This window comes from Cyprinodon tularosa, unplaced genomic scaffold (genome assembly GCF_016077235.1).
Source record: "Cyprinodon tularosa strain WSP-4 unplaced genomic scaffold, ASM1607723v1 ctg394, whole genome shotgun sequence".
NCBI classification, from domain to species: Eukaryota; Metazoa; Chordata; class Actinopteri; order Cyprinodontiformes; family Cyprinodontidae; genus Cyprinodon; species Cyprinodon tularosa.
The window spans coordinates 912146-932909 of record NW_024039112.1 but is presented as its reverse complement, the minus strand read 5'-3'; the positions used below and the strand labels follow the sequence as shown (position 1 = coordinate 932909).

At 39.3% G+C, this 20764-nt stretch overlaps 1 protein-coding gene across 2 annotated transcripts in view; it reads right to left on the bottom strand.

The window, feature by feature from the left end:
- Window positions 1-5494: 5494 nt before the first annotated feature.
- exoc3l2b (exocyst complex component 3-like 2b) overlaps window positions 5495-20764 on the bottom strand; it is a 64410-nt gene continuing 49140 nt past the window's right edge. For both annotated transcript variants that reach the window (XM_038297702.1, XM_038297701.1), the window contains exons 4-15: window positions 19415-19674; window positions 19048-19314; window positions 18798-18916; window positions 17128-17242; window positions 16847-16957; window positions 16213-16313; window positions 14448-14564; window positions 10840-10975; window positions 10446-10568; window positions 9589-9744; window positions 8543-8664; window positions 5495-6656 (exon numbers count right to left, since the gene is read on the bottom strand). In XM_038297702.1, coding sequence (XP_038153630.1) covers window positions 6368-6656; window positions 8543-8664; window positions 9589-9744; window positions 10446-10568; window positions 10840-10975; window positions 14448-14564; window positions 16213-16313; window positions 16847-16957; window positions 17128-17242; window positions 18798-18916; window positions 19048-19314; window positions 19415-19674 — 1916 coding nt within the window. In that variant the 3' untranslated portion in view covers window positions 5495-6367. The remainder of the gene's footprint in view (window positions 6657-8542; window positions 8665-9588; window positions 9745-10445; window positions 10569-10839; window positions 10976-14447; window positions 14565-16212; window positions 16314-16846; window positions 16958-17127; window positions 17243-18797; window positions 18917-19047; window positions 19315-19414; window positions 19675-20764) is intronic.

The window sequence follows — 20764 nt, the reverse complement described above, 5'->3', positions numbered from 1 at the left end:
GCTTTAGTCTGTAATCATGTTACTTTGAATCTATGGTTGTCGGTTTTGGTCTGCTTTGGTTTCACTTCTTATTCATTGTTCAGTTTCTGATCCTGGTTCCAGTCCTGGTTTTGGTGGATATATTAGTGAAATGTAAATATAATAGAACATTTTGAACGTTTTGTAAGTTTTCTGTAAATTTCATCAGAGTATTTATTTAGCCTTGAAAATAATGCTGGTGGTATTTCATATTTGTGTGTTTTTATTTGTCTCTTATTTTGGTAAATAGGGTGAAGCCCTGCCCTAATCCTTTACCGAAATAAAACTATAACCTGACAAACTATGGATTTCTAACATTTTCTCAAGTTGTAAATTGATCTTAAAGACACTGAAAAGGTGTCTTGAACTGCATGTCATCCAAAGGGCTTTAGAGGAAGTGGTAGCTGTGAAATTTTGATATCAGAAAAAGTTCTGGAGAAAGTTGTTTTTCTTAGAACAAAAAAACTTACTAACGCTATTGCAAAACAATTCCCGTGTTGCCTCAAAGACGGATTATCTGTGTTTTTGTTCTGTTTACCTTATATTCACATCTGTTGATGATATTTTACTCTCTGTAGGAGGAAACTTCCCAAACATTTTTACTTCTGTTTGATGGGAAAATGTTCAATAAACTGCATTAAAATGTCAGCCGGATTTTGTGCTTTATTTTCAAATCTTTAAAACAAAAAGTGAACATTTATCGTTCTAGCAGGCACTGTGAGGAAGTGTGAGCAGGCTTTGCAGAGCACAATTAAACGCTCAGTAAAGGCTTTAAACCGCTAACCCAGGCCTGAAGAGTCTGAGATGGAGCTTTTGGCCTGTTTAGTCATTTATATACAAACCAAGAAGGACATTAGATAGAGAATCCCTTTCTGTAACCTAAAGAGGAGGCCCCAGAGAACACACAAAATGTTGCAGCAAATTCAAAATCCAGCTAAGACAAATATTGTTTAACCGCACCCCGTTTTGGGCTGAAAGGGGTTAATGCTCTGATAAATCCAGCTTATCTTAAAGTCTCCAATCATTTCTACGTCCCTCAGGGAGCAATGAATCAGCGATGTATCCCCCCCTCCCCGGTGTCAAATGCAAACCTCAGGGGTTTAACAGATGGGTCCACTGAGGTGAAGTCATTTGTTTTACAGAAAGAAGAGGAACGGAGAGCGAACACAAACCTGGGGGCACCAGTGCCTGAGGTTCTGAGAAAGATAGTAATAATAATGCATTTTATTTGCAATGTACTTTACATTACAGAAAAATAGCAAAATGCTACAGGTAAAATCATTCTAGAAAGATAAAGCAAAACATCAATGTAAAATACATATGAATAAATAAGTTGGTGGCATAATTATAAAAGGTTAAGTCATAAGTTCTGCTAAAAAGAAATGTTTTAACCCTTTTTTTAAAGTCTGGATAGTCTGCGGTTCCCTCAGATAATCAATTCAGTTTATTTCCATAGCCCCGATTAACAACACATGTCATCTAAAGGCTCTTTACAGTTCAGCAGATCATACAGTCAAATTGATACAAAGTTTTCTATCTAAGGAAAACCAGTTGATTGCATCGACTCATTGACTCGAATGCAATCCCTCACACTAAGCATGCTTAAAGCCACAGTGGAGAGGAAAACCTCCCTTTTAACAGGATCAAACCTCCAGCAGAACCAGGCTCAGTGTGAGCGGCCATCTGCCGAGACCAACTGGAGTTCAAGGAGACCAAATCAGAGACACAGAAAGCAGCAGCTATAAAAGGCAGCCACCGTCCAGGAAACACACAGCCAGGCAGACCAGCTCTGAGCCGACTCCCATGTCAGAGGAGGAGAGGGCTTTCCAGGTCCGAGGAGCATCCAAGCAGTAGGCACGGTCGTCCATAGTGCTTAGCTTAGTCTTGGGGAGGAGGAGGTGGTTTGAGTGTTTTGAGCAGCTGGATCATGTTGTAGTGAGAGGAGTCAGTGAAATGAGAGGAGAAAGGGTGTACTGCAAAAAATCGAAATATAAATAAGTGCATTTGTTCTTGTATTGAGGAAGTAACTGTGACACTTTGCCAACAAGACAATTTACACCTAGAATAAGAAAAAACAATTGCAGTCTTATTTCAAGTGCATACTATCTAAAACACTAATTCCATTGGCAAATCATCATATTTACCTTCTTAAATTAAGAGTAAATACCCTTAATTTAAGACACTTTCACCTATTTTTGCAGTCTGTGATCAGGGAGTCAGTGAAGTGAGTGGAGAACGGGTGGAATTGTGGTCGTACTTTTCGGACTCTCATTAGGATCCTTGCAGCACTGACGCTTCCTAACCTCACCTGCTGTAGTTTAGAAGCTGTTGATCCACTAACAGGCAGAGGCTGGGCTGCTATGTAGACTCGTAACCAGGGTCATTCTGTGGATTTGACTTTTGACCAGGGACAGTCTGCTGACCTAACAGAAGCATCGCATCCCCACATCACTACTAGTTTTCATGCACATTTCATTTCAGTCACATCAAATGAATTCTGCTTATTGCTAACTGTTCATTATTGGACTAACCAAAACCTGATTGAGTCAAATGTTACAAAAGACCACTGTTACACATCTTACTGCTTTATATAATTTGTGCTGCTAATCTGATGCACATGCTTTCAGTGCATTACTACAGCTGAGCTAATGAACTCAACATCATCAAAGACTCTACCTAATTAACTCATTTCAACCCTTTATGTTTACTGCGTCTTTCAAGAATTCTGCGTTTATCCTAGTAGCTTGAAGTGTTTGTATATTTACACACTAAACATAATAACAGGGATTATTAGGTTGAATAAAAGTACCATTATTATAACTGCGGTTGTTTGTGATTATTAATAGCAGTGACTGATTTATTTCTCAGAGTCAGATCCACCATTTTTGGTTAACACTTGAAAAAAACATTAATCCTTGGGTGACGATCTGCTTATAACCATATCCATTAAGTTTACTGGTGGAGAAAGGTAAGAAGATTTATACACCTTGGTAACATTTTACATTATAATCATTTAATCAACAATTATTTTTTGGGTTTTACCCTAAATTGAATTTTATTTACCTTTAACTTTGCGTTCTTGTTTTTAATATAATTATTATCTGTTGCACACCACAAACAAAAGATACTGATATTGATTTCAGACCTGAATGAGAAACAAGCACACAAAAAAACAAACATGATGATTTGATTTGAATTTATTTTCATGTTAATTTTATTTCAGGACACACGATTTAGTCCAAACATCCACATTCAAAATAAAATAACAAATCCTACTGAAATCTGGATTAGGTCTCAGCTCAGTGGTATAAATGAAACTTTAAAATGAAGCTAATGAGCCTTTCTTGAAGTGTAGTTTTCAAAACACAATACTTTTCATGTATGGTCTGAGATCTGCAGTAAAACCCTGAAAATATCCCTAATGTGAAATGTTTGTTAGATTTCTGTTTATTCAACTTTTTTTTCTTCTAACCACCAGTTTAAAATCAAAACTATACCACCAATTAAACCAATAAAAGAGTACAAATAGACATAATAAACCTTATCATCATACCTACAAACGTCAAAGTTAGGATCAATTCTTTAAATACAGAAGCTTAATATGAAGTACCTTTGATTAAATTTAACTGTTCATTGCTTCCCTCTTGTGCTTCAGTAAAACTCTGCCAGAAAAGACTGGATGCATCATCACCAAACTCCGCTTTTGCTCAGGGATCAATTCAGCATGATCAGCAAAAAGGAATTATTTATTACATTTCAGACCTCTGGATTAGTATCTTATTTTGTAAACCAAATTAAAACAAATATGTTTTACTAAATATTAAAGATCAAAAAGGTAATTAAACTTGAATAAAAATAGATGGGGATTAAAAAAACAAAAAAAACCCTGGAAATGGATATGATCCAAGAGCAATGACAGCAGCTCAATGATCTGTTTTTGGAAAATTTGTTTTTCTTTCTGTGTTCTGATTGGTAAGATTTAGAGGGACAGGTGTTTAGCCTCATATATGTTGCATATGAAGGGCAAAGGTCCATGAAGTGAAATGTCCAGGATGGGATTTTAAGATCAGGAAGCTCATAATTATATATCAGTCTTCTTACAGTCAAGTTGTAACTTTTGGTGGAACAGGTTTTTTAAGGAGATTTTCACCTGAAAACAGAGTGTTCCCTGCAGGCTTATTTATTCAGAAAATGACCCCTGAGCATAGGTCACAAAATAACTACAGTGGAGAACCTTTAAAATGCTTCAAACTAATTAACTTTTTTGTTTTCACCGGCTACTTAACTGATCGCAAACAGTTACTCTGATAGATAGCGGCAAACGAAACTACAGGTCTGTCTCTACATGCTCATTCGGGGGATCAAACATTTAGCCAATCAGTCTGTATGATTGAATTGAACAAAATTTTGAGTTTGAGGCGCTTCTGCCTGGCTGTGTGTTTCCTGGACGGGGCCGCCTTCTACACTTGCCTTTTTCTCTGCTTCTATCTCCTCTAACCCTAGTCGACCTCAGCAGATGGCCGCTCACACTGAGCCTGGTTCTTCTGGAGGTTTCTTCCTGTTAAAAGGCAGTTTTTCCTCTCTACCGTCGCTACAAGCATGCTTAGTGTGAGGGATTGCCTTCAATGAAATCAGCTGGTTTTCCTTAAATAGAAAACTTTGAATCAATTTGACTGTACGATCTGGGGAACTATAAAGTGCAGTGAGATGACATGTGTTCTGAATCAATGCTACATAAACAAACTGAAGTAAAAACTGAATTAAATTAAGCTTCCTCTAAATGTGGTATCACCATCATTAAATTGCTAACGTATTTTGTTCCTTTGCATTGTGAGAAATAGCGTCCATATTTGGGGGAATGCCTTTCTGACTCACCCTGCGTTATCTTGTGTTATACTCTACGTCATCTGATGCTGCATTCAGTTTTTTGGGGTAAAAGAGGCGACAGTATCTTTTTAACAATCCAGGGATGATCTATGTCATCTCTGGATTGGGAAGAAGAATCTGTCGCCACTGGAAGCCAAATAAAAAGCGCAGAATACCAACCCAAGACTTAACTGTTTTACCAGCAATTTAGAACTGCACCAATCAACCAGCAGTAATAACTTGGACTGATAAATGTTGTTGTTTTTTTTCTGCGATCTTGTTATCGTTGTTTTGACAGAACTGATAGCAACTCAAGCTGTTTCTACTACTAGTGAAATGCTCTTTCCTTCCCCTTTCTGTCTTTTACTTTTCTGATTTCCATTTAAAGACGGTACTTTTTCTAAAGCCTCTTAGGGAACCGGATCTCAATTTGTCCAGGTGTGAATGAAACCTTCCATACCTTTTTACAGATGGAATATAGTCAGTTTCTCAACTACTTTTTTTAGTCAGGTCATCTCCATTAAAGATGCAAGACAGACGGATACATTGGGGCTCTTGAGCCCCCCCCCCCCCCCCCCCCCCATTAGGTCTTAGTATTCAGGTTTAGAAGCTGCACTGGTGGGAACTATGGGAATATTTCCCCAGGCGCCAGACGACCAGCAGCAGAGATTCTTCCTGACTAACTAAGGACTCTGAGTGTTTCTCTTTTCAACTTTGATAGAAAACAAAGTTTCACTGGATCCACCAGAATCCCAGATTAAAGGTTCTCGTTCCACATTAACCAGACATCCTGATGTGGACCACACCATTCAAATTAGTTCTGGTCCAACGAGGATTCCACAGAGAACTGTTCTCCTTTCTCCTTTCCAGATAAAGTGCTCTTTTTTTTCATTTCAGCGTCCAGAGTTTCTGCAGTAGAACGGAGCGGATTTCAGCCCAGATCAGGAGGATCCTTATCCTGGTTTACAGTCTGAACCAGAACTCGTGACTGGTTTCCAGTTTAAATACCATATAGAAAGTTGATCATCAAATTTATCTCCAGAACTGAACCAAGCAAGCTTTGGACTCTGAAGTCCTGGAATTGTCACATGATTTGCCCACATGCTCTTGATCCATTCTTCACCATCATGATCCTCAGTAGGACTTCAAAGGCTCGTCTCCCAATCAGTGGGTAAGTACTGGACCCTTGTTCCACCATTTAATTGTCTAAAAGAACCTTGGGTCACAAGAGCCATTAAGTCAGCTTTTCTTGTCAGGTCAGTAGAACCTCGAAGAGTTTGGGAAAAAAGGAGGAACGAACATTCAGAACAATCGAAGGTGAATCCCTCTTGATGGGAGGCCTGGGAAGGAAAATCTGGATTCTTAAAATAACACAACCTGTCTCCAAGTCAGCCAGAACCAGAACAGGACCACGGTCCAATCAGGGTAAGCAGCTTTGATTCCAGACAAACGTCCTGTTCAGACCATCTGAGCCGACAGACAGTTACAGAACGTCCTCCGGGTTCTCCTGAACGGACGTTCTGGTTTTGCGTCGTCGCGGCCTCAGAACGCTGACGCAAGACGAGGCGGTGAGGGCGATCCGGCTCAGACCCACGTTCAGACAGTGGACCTCGGAGGTGACCGGAACCTCAGCGAACAGGGCTCGGTCCCGGGGCAACGAGCTCGGGCCGCCGTCGCTGCTCTCGATGTCTTTGACGATGTTGAGGATCTCCTGACGTTCTGCCTGCCGCGTCATCCCGCGGATGTTCAGGATGGCCGACACATGCTTCTTCCTGAAGGCGGAAAGAGAAGAGGGTTTCATTAAGGATGAACAGAAATGCGTTAGGAGGAATCAAACATCAGAAACACGAACAGTTCAGGTTCTGCAGATTTGACAACAGGACTTCATTCCTGCTCAAACATTTACTTACCTAAAAGTATCAGTAAACCTGATATCGTTAAAAAAAAAAAGTAATAACCATTGAAGGTGTAAACAATTTGAACAAAAGCTGAATATTCTGGACGGACGGACGGATGGAGAGATGAATGGATGGGTGTTTTTGTTGAAAAATGTTCTCTACCTCAAACTGCATCGTTTCAGTAATAAACCACATTCCTGTCTGAGGAGTTCTGCAGTTCTGACCCGGCCCAGTAAAGGAACCTGTGTTACTACTCGATCTGTCAACCAATCATGACCCATTTCAGTAAATATACATCCAGTTTGCCTTTGATTGTATTTTGTAAAAAAAATACTAACTAAAAATCAAATTTTTCGCTCCCCAAAAATATTAAGCAAACTAAACTATAACGCGTTAAAAGGTTAATAATGTATTTCCTGAAAAAATAAATACATTGAAATTCCTTCTGTTTTATCACTTATCTGTGATCTGTTCTGGAAATGGAATCCTACGCTACTTCTGGAAGCTAACTTTTTCGGCTTTGACTTTAAAGTTTTATGTTTTCCTTACATGTTCACATTAAAAGTATTGTGGAGGATTTTCGTGAATTTTTAAAATAATTTTCTTATGCTCCACTTAAAAAAAAAATGTGTGTGCGAGAGCATGCACAGGCCTGTTTTTCCTCGTGCACACTGTTTTAAAAGTTGCTGTTCTCATAGCTCATGCAAGTTTACTGTGCCTGAACGTCTACCCTAAATCCCTCAATCACTACATAGAGCAGGGAATATATAGTGGACTTTATAGTGAACTCAGTTTAAATCACTGTTCGGACAGATGATCACTTCTCCATTGGTCGTATGCGCTGTGCCTGCGCCATCTTTGTTATTATTCGGCGCTGACTGGTAGCGACAGCCTATGGCGACAGAGGGCCGCTGTGGCAGCAAATCCCATAATGCTTTGGGAGGAGAGCTCTCCTCTCAAAGCATTCTGGGATATATCTGCCTCTTGTGTGGCCTTTATTTTCTTCTCATACACTTAGACACTTTTTCTTTTACGACTCTCGGCCACTTTCAAAGAAAAGCCGTAGCTGAAACCGTAGCTCACCGCATATATAGGTCTGAAAGTCAGCATGCGCAGAAAAAGAGCCAACGGGCGAGCACGTAGGACGACGTTACATAAACTTATCACTAGAATGATTGACAATTAAGCGGACCACTTATTTAGATGATCCAACCGGAAATAGAAGATCGTCCTCCATACTATTAAAATTAAATTAAAAAACTGAAATGCAGATAAACATGCAGATAAAATTGTCTCAGAAAATGCATAAAAAAAATTTTTTAAGATGTGTATAAGCATTCTTTAGTGAGTTACAGATATAAATAGCTGCTTTTAGTACCATAATACCATCATAAGCCATCATTTAAGGAACCCCGGATGTTTATCTGATAGCTGATGGTACGGAGTGTGCTTCTGGGACAGATCAGGTAGTGACAACCAGCAGTAATGGACCGTAAAGTCAAGTGAGCAGGAAGAATTAGAACAACTGGAATTGGTTTGATGGATGGTGTAAGAATCTAGTACAAGTTTTTGGAATGTGTTGAAGACAACCATGATGGATTGCATGAATATAAACATCAGTCTTCATCTTGACTGAAGGTTTCCTTGAATTGTTTTTATCTTATTTTCTGGTAAAACTGTTATCTTCTGATAATGCTGCAGTTATGGAGTTAAAGCTTCTTTTATTCTTCTTCTTCTGCTGGAGTGAACATGCCACGTACCTGACATCTGGAAACTCTCGGACCAGAATGCCCACCTCCATCTGCATGGACGGGACGTCCTCCAGCTGGATGATTTCTGAGATGTGAGACAGAGCGCTGTCCAACCAGCTGGCTGGAGACTCCTGAAAATATGCAGAAGGCATGAGGTCACAAAGGAAGAAGATGAACAGAAAAAGCTCACCTTAACTGCTGAGCTCACAAGGCAAAGTTCTCAGAGATTTATCTTGAACTATTTATTCCATCAGATCTGATCCACGAGCCACAGTTAAGGTTTGTGTTCAAGAAACTCTTAAGCAAAAGGATAAAGATGCTATCACTGGAAAATATGTGTAGACGCTGAAAGTTTTAAATAATATTCAATAATATAAATACATTTTGGATTTGTGTTTGCTCCTTGTTGTCAATTCATACATACATGTGACATCAGATCTTTATCTGCAAGAATGCAAGTTTAGAAGTTATGAATACAGGTTAGAAAGTTATAATTCTGCAAATATGCCGGTAAAATTTACAGAATCAGGAATCTATGAGTAGGAATCACAAATTCATGAGTGTGAATTAAACACCTAAGAGTAAGAATGAGAAATGTACAAGTAAAAATGACAGATTTATGTGTAATAACCGGATTTTTACGAGTAAAAATTCAACATGTATAAATTACAAATTAGAAATTTACAAGCGTGAATCACAAATTTGCAAGAACACACCTCAAATCACACATTTAAAGGCAGAAATTACAATTTTAAAATTAAAATGAACACATTTATGAGTTAGACAAATTTACAAGTAAGATTTTAATTGAATATGCAAATTCCAAAATAACAATGAAGAATTTGTGATTTGTACTCGTATCTGTGCAAAGTTTGACTTTCTAACTTGTAATCATAGCTTCTTAATTTTTATTCTCACAGATGAAGATCTGAGACACGTGCATGGATAGATGAGATGAGAACAAATAACAAACAGAAAACTGTTTAGATTTCCTAATTCAGACATTTATGCAAACATTTTTAGTGGCAGCTCCCAGTTCTTTCCTCAGAACTCACCAGGTCTTTGAAGAGGACCTTTATCTGTTTTCCTTCGTCGCGGAGTCGGCCAGCCATCCTCTTCCTCATCTTCATGGAGGTGCAGATGATCCTGCCCCTCATGATGGAGCGGAGATACTCCATCACCACCCGGCGGTGGACTTCAGCCACCAGCAGCTGCGGGACAAACACACAAAGAGAAGAGTGGTACCGTCCAGATCAAACCTGCAGGTGGCGCTGTAACTAAGGCATCCTCTACCTCAGTGTTTCCCAACCGTCCGCGAGTGCATTGCAAGGGGTACATGGAAATATTTTTTTTCTTAGGAGGTAAAATAAAATAGGGCTGGGATCTGTTTTGCTTTCTGAGGACTAAATCGAAAAAACGAAACAAGCTTTTATCAACCAAAAAGTATGTTTTTCTTTGAGTTCACCAGACCGGATGTAGAGAACAGCCTGGGATCAGCTGGTTTTCACACTGAGCTATCAGAGCTCATCAAGTTGTCTTGATAAAAACAAAGTCAAACTGATAAAGTCAGTCTGGATATAATTTTTATTCTGTATTTTAGTTCCCAATTCATCAAGTTTAAATGTGATTATAGGGGAGTTTCTGAGAGGAACTCCAGTTTTATAAATAATATGATTTTATAACTTCCAGGCAACACAGTTATGTTGTTTTTTTTTCTATTTGTGATGGAAAGCATATAATTATAAAAATGAAATGCTAAAATTAAAAAATGAATTAAAACAGACTTTATTTCAGTTACTGTAAGTTCCACTTTTGGAAAATCATCAGTACTTTTGACTGTGAGAAGTATACTTGAGGAAAAATTGCCCAAAGGGAAACACAAGTCAAAAAAGTTTGGGAAACTCTGGTCTACCTGATAGGGAGGATCGTCCATCCTGCGGTACTTCTTGAAGTCTTCCTTGATGAGCGCCTCGATCTGCTCATAAGGCTCCGTGTTGGTCAGCCATTTCCTCTTCACCAGGCGCTCAAAGAACAGCTGCAGCATGGAAAAATACAAAAACCTTCATCATCCTTACCAATCGTCATAACATCATTGGCACGGACCAAATAGCTTCTCTGGATGAGTGGCACTGGATGGTCGCCAATCAGATCGCAGATACGGTTAAACAGAAACACTTTACTGATAAAGCAGCTTTTGATTTCTACCGTGAGTCACTGACTCAAATGTCAGCGATTGAGAAATGTTCCTGGTTCTGCAAACTTTAAAGTTTCTTAAACTGCATGTGTGTGGGGGGGTTCAGTTGTACCCTGATGTGCAGGTAGAGCCGCTCTGACAGAACTCTGACCCCCTGCTGAACGATGTTATCCAGAGACTTGTTGGCTCGCCGCAGAGACTCCTCGCTGACAGACGGGTCACACTGTGCACATCGCTGCACGAAGCCTCTGCTCACACAGAAACACACAGGAAGTTACACAATCTTTTAGTCCCAGTAGATCTCCTGATTGGAGAAACAAAAACACAACTGTGCATAATACAGCAATAAACAAGGCTGGTGAACAGGGAGCTTTTACAACATTAATAAACACAGAGGGAAGCTCAGCAAACAGGCTTTAGGCGGCCCATTAACTCCCAGTTTACCACCCAGTAACACTGGAACTTTAAGCATGAGAACCTAGGAGGAACTGAAGCCCTGCGTTCATGATTAAACCTAAAAGTTTAATCATAAAGAGAAGTTCACACTCAGTCTGAATGTTGGACTTCTATTGTTACCCTAAAGCTTAAAGGTGCATGGTCACTTTATCGCACACTAAATGTATACCAAAGTAACTCACTCTGAATGCTTACGTTTTTTCTGATGGATTACTGCTACCTGCAGGTTTATTGTTTGTTATTTTTTTGTTTTACACTTTGGTTCTGCTTAGTTTGTTAGAAAATAAAGTCCCTGGTGTATATATATATATACTATAACAACTGAGGTAGGATACTGTGCCTCTGCGTAGGGGGTGTAAACAAGGAAGTAATGAAACTAAACTACTTAGCTCCTGCCAGCAAAGTTGTAAAAATATAGTAAGTCAAATATCCAGAGGAAAATTATCTTGGATTGGGCAGCGACAATCAATCAGAACCGGTTCTCACCTTTTTAATTCTCCCAGAATCATTCAAACTTTACATTTTCGATTACGAGTTTCGATGCCGACCTGAAATAGAAGCTGCCTGATATCAATAAAGAAGATTCCGCAGGAATGTTTAAGAAAATATCTGGTTGTTTGGGAAATATTTTGCAGGATGGCACATGGCCTACATGATTAAACAACGGCGGACATATGAGTTGTGTTTTAAGATAGACTCCCTGAGGAAATGTTTTCCTCCTCTTAATACTTAGCGAAGCTTTCAAAGAAAGAATTAAGACTTTTTATCCTTTCTTCCTCTAATTTATGTATTAACAAATTATTTTAAGTGCAACTTCATCTGTTTATTTTATTTAGGATGTTTTATATGATGAAACCCAGTAACTGAACGTTCTTAGATATCTATTGTTTATCTGTCCACTAAAGTAAGACGTCACTACTTCCACATGTAGTTGAGTGGAACTGAGGTGCAGCAAACCTTGCTTAGGATATAAACCCTGTAGGGATGCCTTCCTGATGCACTGCATTTTCCTGCATCAGCTCCTACACTCAGTCTTAAACCACCTTAAAGCACCTGCAGACCCAGACCCACCCACTATTGATGTATGGATTAAAATTGTTTAGCAGATTTATGTGATGGAAAGGATCTGTTTTTACCTCCAATTAGAAAAAGAACAATTTTAAAAGATTTGGTCCAAATGGACTGAGTACGTGAAACCAATTAGATCCGACTTCATTTGATTGTTCTTCTGAAATATGTCTTGCCCTCTTATGTCTTTGTGGTTTTTAATACCCGAGGTGGTGCAATCCCCATTACTGTTTAATTCTGTTCAATTTTGTTATCTTTTACAATTAAGTCAGAGATATTCGGTAAAAAATACCAGAAAAGGCAACATGGAAAAAATCACCTGGACTTTCTGCTTCTCATATCCTCTGTTATAATCTGAAATGGATGAAGCTGTGATTACTGATGTAGTGATGAAAATCTGTCTTTCTAAATAAAAAATTAATTAATTAATAAAAATAAAAAAAACACGGTATCACACACTGGATGTGAATAAATGTGTTTTAATGAGGTTTAAAGAAGAAAGCTGAATAGGAAAGTGTAACTCGGTGAAAAAAATTTCACAAGATCTGAAGTAGAGTTCATAGGTTTGATATTTATATTTGAAAATAACTATTTGGTCATTTAAAGACGTGTGAAGTCATTCAAAATTTCCCCACTTTCCTTAATGGGTCCTTCGCTGGTCATTTAATTCCTTTTTAAACATCAATCTTTGAACTAAAATATTCTTTCTGTCATGATTTGTGAACATTAAGCTCTGAAGAGAAGCGTCACCTCCTGGTCAGACCCTGTATTTCAGTGAAAGGTTGGAGTCAGAGTAAAAAAAAACCTCAAGGTTTTTTACCTTAAGGATGTGTTTCTGTTTGTTTGATAAGCGATTATCTTTTCCTTTATGTCCTGATAGTTTATTTGATAATATTAATATCAGCTGACATTGCAGGACAGTTAGGTTCTATTAAGTAGCTGCATCAAATTCTACCATCTGTCTTTCTAGTAGCTCCACAGTACTGCCAGCAGATGGCGCTACCTGTGTTTATGTCTGCTTATGGGATCCATTTCATCTAAAAAGGACAATCCAAACATTATCAGGACTGAAGCTGAATAACGAGAAACATTCTTTTTTAACCAAGCATTTTAGACCCATTTTATCAAGGGCTGCTATAGTTATGTATTTATTTTGTCTACATGTATTTTATTTATATGGTGCTGCTTTGTTTTCTATGCCTCAAATGGTAATGCTTTGTGACGCTTCACTGACAAAGGTGATATATTAATAAATCTTAGTTATTTACTCACTTTATCGGGATCAAATGGTTTTTGGTCTTTTGTTTAAAGGCATACAACATGACTGAGCCCCTTTAAGCTCAGAATCACTTCTAAAGATTTTTGAAATGTATATATGGTTTCATATAAAAATTTAATAAAATTTAGAAAGACAGTTCACATCTAATTAAAGCTTTCATCAACATCTCTAAGAGGATGGACAAGAGACCGTATGGGAGCCCAGATAATCTTTAAACAAACCAGACCTGATAAAACCACAAAATGCAATATCTGATCTGATTCAAACAAAACCATTTAACAAGTCCTTAAGGATCCCTGGTGATAAGGGCTGGGTATTTTCGTCGTTAAGTCCTGAATCTATTTGATTATTCGATTAATTTCGATTCGATCTGTTTTTACTATAATGAAAGTGGTTCAACTGTGTTTCAGAATACTCAAGTATTTAGTTTTTTCCTGTCACATTAAACTCAAAGTTGTAAATCAGACAGTTTAAACATGAGATGTGAACAAAACTGTCTCAAAGGGCAAACTTGTTTGTGAAAAGTGAAAAAGCCTCATTCGAGCAAGCAGAGGTGACACAGCAGACATTCATGAGCTGCATTATCTCCAATCACAAACCATATGTGCAGCGTTGTCTGTAACAGCTACAGGGTGTTTGCTGGTCAGCCCCCATTTTTTAATGTCTTCAGTCAACCTATTGGGTATATTTGCAGCTGTCTGAAGTAATCTTGAGTGCATCTTTCCTGCTTATTTGAATGTGAATGTCACACGGGTCACTATAAAACAAATCAATCTCATTCCCCTAGATATAGATTTTTGCAAAAATGTAAAGGAATCGATTTTTTTACCCAGCCCTACTGGTGATCATTCGGAAAAATTGTTAAACTTTCTGTGAAGCACAGATTGAATCAACAGGCATCAATCCTTCAATTGTACCTGAAAGGAGGGCAGCAGTTGACCAAGGAGATGGTTCTGGAAACGTATCCGTCGTCATTGTCTCCAAACATGCCGCTCTGCATCCCCTCATGGAACATTTCCACTTTACGCTGGAAGCTGAAACACAGCAGAACATCAAAGCCTCAAAAAGCAGCTCAACAAAACAGTTGTTATATGTATTTGCAGGAGGTCACCAGTCTGTTGGGTTTCTATTTATAAGGTCACCTGTTGAAATGCATGGAAACACCTAAAGGTCTAACATAAATGTTTATCACCCCTTGGTCAACAGTTAACATTGCAGTAGAAAGTATTCACCCCCCTTAGATATTTATTCTGTTTCAACTTCCATGTTTAACATGAGAAAAAAGTTGAATTGGATAAAGATGAACTAAGAAAATGAAAAAGACAGTTTTTGAATGATATTTTTGTTCATAAATTGATTTTTTTAACTGCTATGGACCCACCAGAAAAAGAATCACTGTCATTCTTCATTAATTAACTGTGATGAAGGGAAAAAGAAAGCTTCAGCTTTACATTACCTGACCCACAGAAATATTTAATAATTTAAAACGAAATCCAAAAAATTTCATGAAAATTAGGAAAACTAAAATAAAAGATGTTTTCCATGACATCTAAAGGGTCACTGAACCATTTCTAAGGCATGGGACTCTATGGACACATGGAGAAGACATGGGACACTGTGGAACCGTCCCAATAGAGTCCAAACTACCAACGTTACTCCAGGAGTTCTCTGAAGAACTTAGAACAACATCTAAATCTCTGCAGGACTCAGTTATTCAGAGGTTATGATTCAACAATAAGAAGGAGAGAGTGGGATGAAGATGGTTTTTATTGTAAAGATCCAAAACTAGAACCAATGCTGACCCAAACAGCTGCCTCATGTTATCCAAAAACATCTACCTAACCTTAAATAATTACAATTTGGGGATAATATTCTGTGGATAAACATGATAAAAATGGACCTTATGTTACTGTTGACCTAAAACAGCAGCCCTTTGTTCTGACAGTCCAACATGGTGGTGGCAGAGTGATCCTCTGGGGCTGCTTTGCTACTTTGGCAGGAAGATGTGCCATAACTGATGGAAATGTGAATAATGCTCCTTTACAGATCATCCTAAAGGCGGATTTCAGCTATCAGGAGAACCTTTTTAAAGAGAGGTTTTAGAGTGGCCTAGTCAAAGTCTGGACTAAAATCCAACTCATAAAATATGAGCTATGATCAGCAAAGCAGGTCAGAATTCCTCAGTGGCATTAATAAAGACCCATAAAACTTTTTTAGGTACTTAGAGGACTTTACTTGATAGTAAAAAGAAAATGGTTTGGAGAGAAGAAGGAAGACAAGCAGCAAAGGTCAGGATTTAAATGCAGTACGAATTTGCATGGCGATCTACCTCTGCTCCACCGTAACACTATCACAACACCTTGATCTCAGTTGTTCCTTCTAAGGATTTAGAGTTTATTTACTTTTTCCAGTAGGAAAAGACGAAGGAGTGGAAGTAATTAATAAGTGAAGAAAGCATTTGAAAATAGTCTTTTCTATTTCCTTTGACTATATTTATCCACTATAAACATTTAAGTTTGACAAGAATCCAAAACATAAGAAAACCATTTGGGGTAAACACCATTCCCACTCCGCTGTATGAAATTGCATGGTTTTGATCACTGTGTTTTTTTTTTTTTTTTTTGTTTTTTTTTTTTATCTTTTTAACTTAGCATTGAAGGAGTGTTTCAGGAAACTGCGTACCTGTACAGGAAGTCAGCCAGTCCGTTCAGGCTGCACTGAGCCACCCTGGAGCCCAGACTTCTGTTAATGGAGGCCGATCGATCCAGGTCAACCTGCAACCTCTGTAATGACAGCAGCAGACAGAGTTACCATGGTGACAACTTTATCTGTATGGTGCTTTTATGAACCAGGGGCAATAAAGTTAAGCCAAAGGTTAGACGCCATAAAGAGTCGCTGCCCTAGTTGCAACCAAACACTTCAATAGCTATGGTCATGTTACAGCCGATCAGCTCAAATAAAAAGCTGATAAATCACCAATTTTCCAGGTTTTTATTTCTCTTGTTGTACTGGAGGATTTATACCAATTGGAAATCTCCCCTCCAACCACCAACCAGTTTCACTCACTATTAGTTGTAATGGCTTTATTTGGCCCCTAGAGGCCAGCAGAGAAGTGATCAGATGTGTGTCTGAGATCAGGAAGTGGTTGATGTTGACTTTGGCTGGACGGATCCAGAAAACAATCAGTGTAGAAAATTCTTCCCAATCCACCTTTGTGTCACATTTTGCTCTGATTTCAGTCTGTTTGTTAATTCAGAGAGGCAGGAAGTGCAGTGTCTCATGTGCTGTTACCATGGAAACAGCAGGATAAGGTTACCTGGATGACGGTTTTTGCCAATGTGATCTGGTATTCTTCGACATGCAGCGTCTCCATCCACCTTTTCTCCTCCTCCTCCAGCACCTGAGCCAGCTCAGTGGTCACCTTCGCCTGCAGAGGGAGACGTTGTGGTCGAATTAAACAACAATCCTTTTTTTCCAATCAAATCATGAACATCTGTAGATAATTGGGGTTCATCTCATCATGTTCAGTTACTCTAAAAATTGAATTATAATGAATAGCAAAGGGGCTCCCCCTGCTGGTGTGTTGGGATGTCTGACCCGGACAGAGTTGAGGCAGTCCAGCTCCAGTCTGTCCACGGTCTCTGAAGGCAGCAGAGGGCTGAGCTCAGAGCGGTTGAAAGGACTTGTGATGCACACCGTCCCAAGAACGTCTCTGAAAAACATTTGAAACTTATTTAAGACACAAGTTTGGCAAAGCACAGCTGAATTAGGTAGTAGTTTTAATTCCATTTGGGGTCTGGTATTACTTTACAGTATATTTTGCCTTAAGGCATTTAATTAAAACAAATCTAGTTCATAAACAAAAATATGTTGGCAGCTATAATCCAGCACCACTGTATCCCTTTGACTTTCTTTTCTTTGCCAGTTAAATCATTCTAATCATTCTGGTCAGATTTGGACACACACCTCCAAATTGTACCTAAGCTCTGCTGTATTGTTTGCTAGATGACCAGAAATCTATATCAGCTTTTTACATATTGGAAAAACATCATTGAATAAAGAGAAAAAAGATAATTTTACTGAATTATAATCATTTACTCCCAATAAGCCAGTAATTATCAATCCTGGTTCCCTAGGCTCAGTGACTTTAATGTTTTAGACCCGTGTCTGGGCACTGGAAAAAATTTAAATATAGATAAGTAATTTATTCTTAAAATACTTGGATTTGGTCTTAATTTGAGGAGGTAAGTGAGAAACCTTTTCAATGGAAAAGGACCATTTAAATTAAAAATAAGAAAACAAATGTTTCTTTGTCTTATTTCAGGAGCATATTATCTAATTATATTGTTTAAAGAGCAAAGATACTCATTCCATTGGAAACTCTTTTTATTTAACTGCTCAAATTAAGGGTAAATACACATGAAATGCTGACCTATTTCTAGATCGTTTTTGCAGTGTAAGACAGTAGGCAGTGAGGACCAGCAAAAATCATTCTAAACAACAACCACTTCAATGCTGATTTCGAACACAGCAGAGAGACTGATCAAAACAGAAAACAGACAACAGGCATTAAGCCGGGCGTACACTGTGAGATTTTTTTCAGCCGTTGCACGCAGCTTCTGCTACAGTATGAGTTCACAGCTCACGATGCATGTTTGGCCCGACGCTCTGATGAGATCTACCTGCTCACACTGTGCGACTAAAAACCACGTCGGACTCAGCTCCGCAGTGAGATAGAGTTGCTCTGACTCGTCTATCCTGAAGCCAAACAAATAGAAGAGGAATATTAAGCTCACTATAGTGAGCCGCGCTGCCTTGCTAATTTGTGCAATTTTGTGCTGAAAGTCCTATAAAAAAAAAAGGCGACAACATATGGCAACGTAGGCAAACGTAGGTACTACGGTCTGTCAATTTTACAGACAGAACTGCATTTCACTCATTGCATCCCTTCCATGCTGCTGTGTTTACATCTGAGAGGAACAATAAAAAGAAAAATCGTTCTTTGCAAATGCACGCTTTCTGATTGGGAGGTGGTCGTGGGCGGCGGATCGCCCCTCGTAACCCCCTGTACACTACATGACTCACGACCCACGATCAGGCTGAGAGTCGGCCTCCCTCAGCATCCCTCAAACATCTCGTCATCTGCTTCTTTGACTTAGAGGTAAAAAGGAAAAGCTCCATGCAGCTATCCTAGTTTCAGTCTGGTTTTTCCCTGCAGCTGACCTGGACTCGTTCAGAGCTTCTGGTCTTGAGGATAGTGTCCGTACCTGCTGTAGATGTTGTGCAACCAGTCCAGCAGAGAGTAGATGTCTGTGATCTCCAGCTGGTTGTCAGTGATGGCCTTCAGGCGACTGGCGACCGCCTGGTGGTAGCTTTCCGCATACACCTGGAACAGGTCAAAGGTCAGAATGAAGAATCTTCAACAAAACCTTTTATAGTCAGCATTGTTGTTGCGGGTAAATAAATGTGGTTCTAGATGGGAGCAGGGTCCAAGTCTGTGTCTGGAATCCTTCTCACCTGGAAGGCCTGGAACTCGTCGGGATAAATGGCCACAACGTTCCTCTTGGCGGCCCCCAGGTCCTCCACAACCTGAGCCCGGAGCCGGTCCAGGTACTTTTCCAACTCTCCAGCCTTGAACTCAGCTTTCTGAGGCAGTGAGCTGTCTGCTGCTTCCTCCACTGCCTCTCTCCACCGCTGCTTCAGTTGGCGCGGTCTCGGGCCCCCAGGGGCCACCCCTTGACGGCCATCCCAGTTTTTATCAACTTTCTCCTCCTGCTGCAGGACCTAAGAACCAAAAACACAAAGATGTTTCTCTCCTCTTTAGTACTACAGGAATGTTCTGCTTTTCTTCATGTTAACATCTGCCTGTCAGCAAGGTCCTCACCTGAACCACCAGGCCCAGATTGGGCCCCGCCGTCTGAGACCGCAGGGACTCTCTGACCACGGCCCACAGCTCCTTCTGCAGCTCCTCATACAGAAGCTCTACGTCCTTGGCCTTCCTCCGACTGCCATCTTTGACGCCGGGGCTGGTGGCATCCTCTGGCTCGGTGGCTGCTGACTCGTTGCACTCCTGCTCCAGCTCCAGGATGTGGGTGTCGGCCAGGAGAAGATCGCGCTTCTTCACCAGCTGCAGGATCTCCAGGACTGAAGGAGAGACAGGAACAGATTCAGGTCTCAGTTATAAAGATAAAACTGTCTCAGTTTTATCAGAGTTTAATATTACTGAAAATTGTTCTTTATATCACAAAACACACTTTACTTGGAAGGGTAACAGTTATTGAAACAAATAGAGAGGCCTAATTATATTAGGAGGAAGCTGGAAGTACAACAGAAATGTTTTTGTTTGATCTTCGCTTTCCAACAATCAGAAAAAAAAAAAAAAAAAAAGAAAACTCCTGGCCAGCAGTCAGAATGTCTAGGAGTCCAACAATCATCTGAGAGCCGATCTACAAATTGTGGGGGATGGTGGACAAGTGGTTAGGACATAAGACTTGGAATCCTGAGGTTCTGAGTTTGAGCCCCACTCCCACAGACTGACACTGGCTCTCTGAGCAAGACCCTTAACTCCACACTGCTCCCCGGGCGCCACACAATGGCAGCCCACTGCTTCTTAAGGGGATGGGTTAAATGCACAGGTAAATTTCTCCAGTGTGAGATCAATTAAGTTCAATTATTATTATGAATAAAATGTCCTTATAGAGAGAATCCAAAGGGTCCAACATGCTCTGACCAAGGATGGCAGAAATGTTTAGAAAGTTTTAACTTAAATTACTAAAAATAATAATAATTTTCATAAATAATCAAAAGTCAAAAGTTGTTTTGGACTTTTTTTTTTGCTACTTAACAATCAGAAACAGTCTAAAAAAAGTCAAATATGAGAAATACAATATTATCGGGACGTTACCAAACAAACCCAGTCAGACCCAAGACTGAATATTTCATGCATAAATCCAGTATTTTTTTTGTGGAAAATTTTTACCAGATTTAACAAGTTTTTCGTTTTTTAAACCATTTTCTAATACAACAATCAAAACCTGAAAGGTCAAGAAGTCATTTAGTCAGATTAATTTGCCTTTAAAATCTGTGATGCAAAGATGTGAAACTGCAGCTGATGGTCCACATCCTGACTAAACAAGCCGTAAGGACTGCAGCAGTCATGGTAAATAATGTTTATCATCACATCAGCAGGCTGAATACGGGACATGAAGGGTCGTGAATCTTTCTCTACATCTGA